Source organism: Cibotium barometz, chromosome 14 (assembly GCF_041138505.1).
Source record: "Cibotium barometz isolate CiBa-2024 chromosome 14, ASM4113850v1, whole genome shotgun sequence".
NCBI lineage: Eukaryota > Viridiplantae > Streptophyta > Polypodiopsida > Cyatheales > Cibotiaceae > Cibotium > Cibotium barometz.
The window spans coordinates 33,480,370-33,489,692 of NC_141059.1; the positions used below are offsets into that span (position 1 = coordinate 33,480,370).

Genomic DNA, 9,323 nt, shown 5'->3' on the forward strand with positions numbered 1-9,323 from the left:
TGGGTGCCCATAAAGCTATGAGAAAACATGGACAATGGAGATGGGCATGTGGCACGTCCATGTTTCTCTTCCACTACTTACATGTATGAAGCTCATATAATTTAACAATAAGCAAGGAGTGAAAAATGCCCAAGAATGACTCTCCACTCTAGTCACCAACATCCATGCATGTGTTCTTCATTACAATAAGCTCTCCTTCATTGCATACCTGCCTGGTGCCTTGGCCATGTTGTTTTTGGCAAGTGGATATCTACATTCTTAGGTTGTTTATAGGCGCAAGCACTGATGATGTTTTGTTTTTGCAAGATTGTCAAGTATGCACCCAAGGCAAGTAATGGGTAGGTAATGATCCACTCGAATTTTGAAAACCAACATATGAGTGAAGTGAGAGGGGATCGAACCTAGGCCTTGGGGAGGAAAATCTGAGTGAGCTATGTAAGCCTTCATGTGAGAGCAATGGCCATCTTGAATCAAGCTTGATATGTTAAGGGGGGATAGGTGCAATGTTCACGAAAAACTGAGGTTCATGTCAGGTGAATGGCAAATTTTGAAAAATAACCTTCAAATTTCAAAATAACAATTCACAAAAAACTTACAAATTTTAAAAAAATTTAGTTATAATTTTGCTAAAAAAGGTACAGAAATTTGAGATGGAAGGTTTTTTGAATTGTTGGGAAAAATGTTTTCAACGAACAGTTGTTGCAGCGCTTAAGACAAGTGGGGGAGGCCCGCAAGCCACTCTGTTGACAGCGATGAGGCTAATATGTAAGCATGCATGTCAGCATGCGGGGGCTCCACCTCACGTAGAAAGAGCAGTCGCACGGAGTCTTCAATGCTGTGCCTGGCGGCTGGCCCCAGGAAAGTTTACGAATTGCGACTTACACGATGGAGTACAATTTCAAAGGCTCCGCCAGTCCGCCTCCGCCTCCGCCTCGTGGCCAATGCCGCCAATCATAGTATGAGAGCCAGCCGGCTGCCAAGTTTTGCACTTGAGTCTTGGTTGGAGGAGTTTGGCCGGGAGTTGGCCCTAAACTTCTATTCACCCCCTTTGACCCTTTCTAAAGTTCCTCGTCTCCACGGCGGCTTTTTACCCTCTTCTGTCCACGTACATATTTTTCCCCTTTTTATTTATTTCTTTCCTTTTGATTCCTTCGTCCGGATTCCTGACCCTGGCTGGCCTACAACAAAGTCTTATGTCCTTCGTTCGGACTCCTTACGATAGCCACTTTAGAGCAAACTTGACAAGCCAGTTTCGTAGCTCGCCTTTATAGGCTTTTTGGATTTTGAGCCTTGATGTGGTCTCCTCGCCAACCAGTTCTTTGGCATGGCTGAGCAGTGAGGGCTCCATCCAAGGCTCTGCAGTCTTCTCAAAGCGGCCGGCCTTATAAGTTATAATTCGTCTAGTGAAGTCCGCTTTTATTCCCCATTTCTATATTATCTTTTAATTATTTTCTTCTCTCTCTCTTTTCTAGTGGCAATACTACATCCCTAGCCATGGTGAGTTAGTTTGCAACTTACTAGCTAATCAGGCCTTCTTCGTTCTTCGCCTCAAGTTTCAATTCCCATTTCCTCACTATTCCTTTTTAGTGTCAATATTGATTATTAGGCTATATCTATGCCCACCCTTTGATTAGCCGAAAATGCGTTGCATTCTAGATGCTTTCACCAATAATATGGGCCTTCTCCTTCTGTAAGTACCGCTAGGATTTAGAATTACCCCATTTCTGTAAGTAAATTAGCCTCCTGCAGCAATGCCTGACTTCAAGCTGGTTGTAGAGGTCTGTCATGCAAAGAATTTGTTGCCCAAGGATGGAGAGGGCACCTCTAGCCCCTTTGTTACTGTGGAATTTGAGGGGCAGCGGCACAAGACTAAGGTGAAAAACAAGGATCTGAATCCTGTTTGGAATGAGAAGTTTGAATTCAGGATGAGTTCCAAAGATGTGCTGGATGAGGAGTGTATTGATGTGTCTGTGGTCACTATGAAGAATGGGCAGCAGCGCTCTTTGGGGAAGGTGAAGATCCCTGCATCCCAAGCCAAGAAGAAGGGCACAGAGGCTGCTGAGATGGTAGTACCTTACTCCCTGGAGAAGAGAGGCCTGTTCACCTCAGTGTTTGCAAAGGGCAAAGGCGAGCTCTACCTGAAGCTTTATTACTATGAGGAAACCCCAAAGAAGCCTGATGAGAAGGCCAAAGAGGAGAAGAAAGAAGAGAAGAAGGAGGAGAAGAAACCAGAAGAAGGGGCTAAAGGTGGGGATCCGAAAGCTGATACGAAGAAAGCAGAGAGCACGGCGAATGCTGCTCAGATTGCCTATATTTCACCTGAAGATGTGGGTAGTTTTGACGTGAAGACCACTAATCCGAAGCTTAATTCGGAGAGGGTGGCTCATGACTTGGTGTTGCCGATTGAATACTTGTTTGTGAAGGTGGTGAAGGCGAAGGACTTGGCGGCGAAGGACGTGACGGGGAGTTCTGATCCTTACGTCGAAGTGAAGGTGGGCAACGCCAAAGCCAGAACGGAGGTGAAAAACCAGACGCTGAAGCCCGAGTGGAACAGCGTTTTTGCTTTCGGCAGCAAGGCCAACGCCGGACCGTCGGTGGAGATCTGTGTCTGGGATAAAGACACCGTTACCAAGGATGATTTCCTCGGCTACGTCGCCTTTGACGTGGCGGAGATCCCCCCGCGTCGCCCGCCGGATAGCCCGCTCGCGCCCCAGTGGTACAAGCTCGAGCCCAGAAAGGATGAAAAGAGAGCCAAAGGTGAGATTATGCTAGCTGTCTGGAAGGGCACCCAGGCTGACGAGGCTTTTCCGGATGCGTGGCAGTCCGACACTGGCGGAATCGCCCTGAATAGATCCAAGGTTTACATGTCCCCCCGCCTCTGGTACCTCCGTGTCAGGCTGATGGAGGCCCAGGATCTTGTGCAGCCTGGAAAGGATACCAAGTTTCCTGATGTGGTGGCCGTGGCTGAGCTGGGCGGGCAGATTCACAGCCGCGCAGCCGGGAGGCGTGGCGGCACTACAAATTTCGTAGGGGAGGAGATTCTCTTCGTTGCAGCTGAGCCCTTTGCTGAGCAGCTCATCATCAAAGTGGTCAGCAAAGTGGCCAAAGACAAAGACGAGCTTATAGGCTCAGTCAGGATCCCCCTCTACAACATCCCCAAGCGCAGTGACAGAAAGTCCGTGGAGCCCAAATGGTTTGATCTGGAAAAGGAGAAGAAACCCGAATCTGCGCCGGCTGCTGACGCTAACAAAAACGGCGCGCCTCCTCCGCCTCCCAAGGCCGCCGTTAAATTTACCAGCCGCATCCAGCTCGCTGCCAGCTTGGACGGCGGCTACCATGTGCTGGACGAGACTACACACCACAGCAGCGATGTCCAGCCAACTGATCGCCGCCTGGGGAAGCCACCCATGGGCGTTCTGGAGCTAGGCATTCTGGCCGCCCACAGCCTCCTCCCCACCAAAACGCGCGATGGCAAGGGCACGGCCGACGCCTACTGCATTGCCAAGTACGGCAAGAAGTGGATACGCACCCGCACAGTGGTGGGCAGCCTCTCTCCACTATGGCATGAGCAGTACACTTGGGAGGTCTTCGACCCCTGCACTGTCTTAACCGTAGGGGTCTTCGATAACCATCACCTAGACGGTGACATCGCCAAAAAGGCTGAAGGCGCCAAGGACGCCATCATTGGCAAGCTCCGCATCCGCCTCTCCACCCTCCGCACGGACCGCAATTACACCCACTCCTACCCCCTCATCAGCCTCGAGCGTTCCGGCGTCAAAAAGAAAGGTGAGCTCGAGATTGCCGTCCGATTCTCTTGCACCCACCAGTTCAACCTCATGCTCGCCTACGTCCGCCCCCTCCTCCCCGAACTCCACTACGCCGAGCCCCTCAGTGTCCGGCAAGTGGAGGCCCTTCGCAAAGTGGCCACCAACATCCTAATAGTCCACTTACATCGGGCGGAGCCGCCCATCCGCGCCGAGGTCGTCCGCTACATGCTAGACACCGATGCACATGTGTGGAGCTACCGCCGGAGCAAAGCCACGTGGAATCGCATCGCCAACGTCTTTTCCGGCCCAAGGAATCTTGTGAAATGGCTATATGATGTATGCCATTGGAAAAACAAAGTGACAACGGTGTTGGTCATTATTTTGTACATGATCCTTGTGTGCTTCCCCGAGCAAATCTTGCCCACCCTCTTCCTTTACATATGCTTGATTGGGGCTTGGCATTGGCAATACCAACCTTCTCACCCTCCTCACATGGACATTCGTCTCTCACAAGCAGCCCAAACATTAGAAGAAGAACTTGATGAAGAGTTTGACACCTACCCCTCTTCCAAATCACCTGAAATCATCAAAAAAAGGTATGATCGCTTGCGTCACCTTGCTGGTCGTATCCAAACTTTCCTTACTGACCTTGTCACTCAACTTGAGAGGTTCCATGCCCTCCTTAGTTGGCGTGATCCACGTGCCACTTTCATCTTCGTTGTGTTTTGCTTTGTTGTTGCCATCTTCCTTTATGTCACCCCATTACGCGTTATTGGAGTGTTGTTTGGTCTTTACATTTTTCGGCCTCCAAGATTTCGACACAATATGCCTATTGCACCTATGAATTTCTTTAGAAGGTTGCCTGCATTATCTGATTCCATACTTTGAATATATCCATGTGTATGCCCCTTAAGGAGGCACACATGGTATTCTATTTTATTTTTTCTCCTCTAGAATATGGAGAGTACCTTAAATTTCTTTGCAACTTGTAATGTTGACTCATTTCAATATGATGCTGATGTTTTGTTGCCTTTACATGATCCTATTATTATACATGATTGTGGGGTATAAAGAGGATACTTGGAATAGTCTTCTAGTAAAGTTGTGAATAGTCTCTTTCCCTCATTTAGAAAATTTATACTGAAGCAACAAATTAAATCTTCTTTATTGTTCCAAGTATTAGAAGAGTCATCTTCACTACTAGAAAATGACATCTCTTTGAGGCTAATTTCGAAGGACCAAATTGTAAAGGCTACCAAATTCATGTTTTGGGTGGCAATTAATTAAGATGACTTTTTTTTAAAAGTGTTAAAGGTGTAAAGGTTTTTAGAGATTGAGGTGTGTTAGAAGTATAACTTTATTTATTTAGAAGAAAGTCTTACTCGTTCAATAAAAACGTAGGCTTGATGTGAAGAGTTCGATAGATGTAGTATTTTGCATTGTGCTCTCTCTCTCTCTCTCTCTCTCTCTCTCTCTCTCTCTCTCTCTCGTGGTGCATAAGAGTTAAGGGATCCCTCCCATGCATCTCTCCTACTTCTTGATGCATAAGAGAGGTCTTCTTGTTGCTGAGTGTAGTTTGCTAGGCAGAGGGGAGGAGAGGGAAAGTCTATTTGTGGCATTGAGTGAGGTATGGAGGGTAAGTCTGAAAGGAGCACTGCTCTAAGGAGTAGCATGCTTGCATGCAATGCATAAAAGATGCAAGATGGGTGCCTTTTAAAAGCAAGGTCATTAATTAATGTCCAAACTAACTTTTGTCCCCGTCCAATTTTTCCTCATTGATTAATTAATGAGAGAGTAGACCTTATGAAAGATAGATAACCTTGGGAAAATCAAATCAAGTAGAACTTGGATGGTTTTTATATCTACGCTATTTAGAAGGTCGTGAGACGAGTGGCACATGTCAATGTAAATATGAAAAATGTGTATGATATGAAACCTATATTAAATAAGGCCATTTAAATATTCATGTTGTGTCCTATTTTTTAATTAAATAAGGCCATTTACACATTCATGTTGCCAATGTATTTGAAAGATTGTATATGTATAGGAAATGATGTGTATTCCCAAAAACCATGTACACACAAGTTTGTATTTTTTAATACTGTCTGCATACACACAAGATAGGGGTTTTGTTAAGAGTCACATGGAAGAGGTAGGGGATGGGGAAGGGGAGTTTCACACCTCTCTCTCTCTCTCTCTCTCTCTCTCTCTCTCTTTCTCTCTCTCTCTCTCTCACACGTGCATGTGAACAAAGGAAAGACTTTGCCCTGCTTTGTTTGGGTTCTTTGTTTATATGCAGATTGTGTGCTTGCCTATTTTGCTCAAGTACATCCGTTCAAGTACAACATAGAAAATCCCTTTGCCTTTCCCATGCTATAGAATATCTTGCTTGGCATGTCTTCATTGTGGCCAAACATCTCTACGCATGTGCAGGCTTTGAAGGCAGATGATGTTTGGAGGAGGTCTTAGGCTCCGGAGCATGCAGGTGGTCTCCGGAGCATGTAGGTGGTGAAGGTAAAGAAAAAGGTGTTGGTGGCAGGTGTACAGCAAAGAGAGGCAAGAGGGCATGACTTAGGAGGGCTATCCAGGTGAAGGTTATGGACCTTTAAAAAAAGGTCTTCAACCTTATATGGTTAATTAAAACCTTCTTAGGGGGGATCAATGGCCACAACAAAAAAGGTGAATATGCACTTATGAAAAAAGAGTGAATATTCACCTTATATAAGATTTCTCAAGAAGTGGTAATTGGTTAATGTTATGCTCTGTGCATGTAGGTAGCGTTGCGATGGTGGGCAACTAGGATCATCCAGAGAAGGCGGGAGAAGGGGGATGGGGAGAATGGGATTCAGAAGAAGAGATGAAGAGAGAAAGGGAGGACCAGGGAGATGAAGGGGTCGCACAAGGAAGTGGCACCACGATTGGATCTTTGATCGATTGAACTCGCAGCAACTTCTAGAGAACCTGCATAGGAGTAAGGTGTGCATCGGCATTTCATTGGAGCTGGTCAAAAGGAAAATTAGTTTGTTCTCCATGAGTAGCGCAATCTTATTTTGTTTTGGGAAGTCACCTAGGAAAGTAGAGTTGGGAAGATGGCTTCAAGAGGAAGTCTTTTCACAAAAAAGCAGTATTGCAGGTATATTATCTAGGGAAAGGGCTTTTCACTGTGTTATTTATGAGAGGACAGATGGTAGTTGACCTGTTTATTATGGGATTGTTGTCAGGACTATGGTCCTACGGAAGTCGAACCCTAGCATAAGTTAATAGCTTTCGGAGTCTCGAGAGTATTATTAGTGCTAGCGGGGTTTAGGGGTTAATGGGCGTTAGGGTTTGGTCGATGTGTGTACACATCTAAGTTAGCACGGCTCTTAAGTAAGATGGGCGGCTGGGCTAGGAGGTGTGGACACAAGCCAGGGTTTTGGTATAAAACCCAACGAGAAACCCTAACTCGTCAATATATGGTTAGAAGGTGAACCGACTTCCACCCTCTCTTCTTCTCCACGCCTAGGCTATGGCGGCTTGAGGAAGACGCAGCCGTAGTGGAGGCGTTACACTGGTATCAGAGCCAGTGGGCGTGACCTGCACATAGGAAACAGCTCGGCGCTGCAGCAAAAGAAGCGAGCGCAGCCTTCTACCCGCCGCGCGGACGCCTGCGTGAATAGTCGCGCCACCTACCCATTTCCCGTACGGCCACCGCGTGAGCATCCGATAGCGAGCAGCGCCGCCGCCGCCTACCCATACGACCACCACAGCGGACGCCCAAGGCGACGACCAAGGCAGTCCGGCAGTCCTAGAAGGCGATCGGTGAGCGATCGTTGGCGTGCCATTGGCGAGCGCGCGAGAATTCTCCCTTACTTGAGTGGCACAAGGGGGAGGCTTCACCATCCAAGGAGTGGGGTTTTGAACCCACCACCTCAAGCTCCAAGGCAAGTGTGCTAGCCACTTCACCTTTTCACTTGTGTTGTTCTTCTCTTCAAAAGAACTCTACTTATTCTTTCAAGGGAGGACACAAACTACAAGGAAAGTGACACAAACTACAAGGAAAGTGACCTTTTCACCTTCAACTTTCCTTCTTTCAATTTGTGAGAGGAGTTTTCTATGCTCCAAGTTTGGAAGTTTTGGTGGACGGATCTTCAACGACATGCTACATGCAACACACTTTTTTGCATGCATGTGTTGATTGACGACTCGAGTGGTGATTTCTTCTCGATTTTCGTGCATACAAGAGGAATTCTTCTACGACGCTTCAATTGGAGTTCGCTTTTGAAGGTAATCCGTTCTCTATTTGAAAGCACGTGCATACCATGGCCTCAGCGGAACCGTCTCATGTTCACTTCGATTTTGAGAATGATATGCCTGATGTTAGTGAGGCACGCCCTTTGGGTGGTGGTGTGGGTGATTCGCGACAGGCCGTTGCGCCTGATCGGGATGCCAACATGACCGATGCCGAAGGGGGTGCGAGTCCACTAGATGATTATGGTTTGGTAGACACGTTAGAGTTTGGGCGTCTCACTTCAAGGGTAGTTGCACTTGAGCGCACTATAACAAATGTCAATACCAATCTCAAACACCATATTGGGGAATATGGGAATTTCCCACAAGTTTGGGACACGTGGTCAAAAGTTTGGATTAACCATAACTTGAACACCACTAATCCAAAATGAGCGCTTTATAGCTCTTTAGATTCTATTTTTCAAGCACTTTCCAACGATAGGTCATATGATAGGGTTTTGAGAAACTTACAAACATGTTATCCATTTCCCCCTTTTTTAAGTATTCAAAAATGGGAATTGGGAAATTCCCAAATTCACTAATATGGTGTTCTCACAAACATGAGCACGCTTTTTACTGAATTTATGGCACGTTTTGCAAGTGGATCGGCGGCAAGTGGAGGGCCTATTCCGATAGTTATGCCTCCTCTTGTTCCAAATCCTACAGTAGAATCTATTGCACCCTCTGCAACGCAGGAAGGGGCTATGTTGAAAAACGTGAAGCCGCCTATGTTTAAGGGAGAGGAGCGCGATCGTAACAAGGATGCGGTCCATACATTTTTACACAAGTGGACGGACTTGCATCGCTTACGCCGCCGCACTCCCGCTGCTGTTATGGTCATTGAGACGAGTCTCACACTTGAAGGTAAAGCCTACAAGTGGTGGATGAGTCTACCTATTGAAACTCGCCCTAAGACTTGGGAGGAGTTTGCGGCATCTTTTAAAAAGGAGTTCTTACCACAAAACGAGAAAGATCGGAGTTGGACAGCCTAGGACAAGTGCAAGATGGAAGGTCTTACACTTAATCAGTATGTGTCCAAATACCGTGAAGTCATTCTCAAGCTAGACGGTTTGGACGACTTTCAAAAGGTTCGTGGGTTTGTTAGAGGCCTTGATAAAGAATATCAGGTAAAGGTTAAAACCCAGTATCCTAAAACTTTGGAAGCGGCTATCCAAAGTGCCCTTATCTTTGATGACACCATGGATAAGAAGGGCATGGATAGACCGGCCAAATTCAATGGCTCGTAATTTAATGCTAATAAGCGTAAACTTGCCAGCAATTCTACTG

The 9,323-nt window shown here is 46.6% G+C and overlaps 1 protein-coding gene across 1 annotated transcript; it reads left to right on the forward strand.

Annotated features, from left to right (window-relative positions):
* The first annotated feature begins 1,289 nt into the window (after positions 1-1,289).
* Positions 1,290-4,802, forward strand: LOC147631946 (FT-interacting protein 7-like). The gene has a single exon (XM_086808487.1). It carries the CDS (start codon positions 1,752-1,754, stop codon positions 4,653-4,655), a length of 2,904 nt encoding a protein of 967 aa, XP_086664613.1. The 5' UTR covers positions 1,290-1,751; the 3' UTR covers positions 4,656-4,802.
* Positions 4,803-9,323: the final 4,521 nt, after the last annotated feature.

Coding starts and splice junctions, on each gene's coding strand:
- LOC147631946 (XM_086808487.1), top strand. CDS start 1,752: ATGCCTGACTTCAAGCTGGTTGTAGAGGTCTGTCATGCAAAGAATTTG.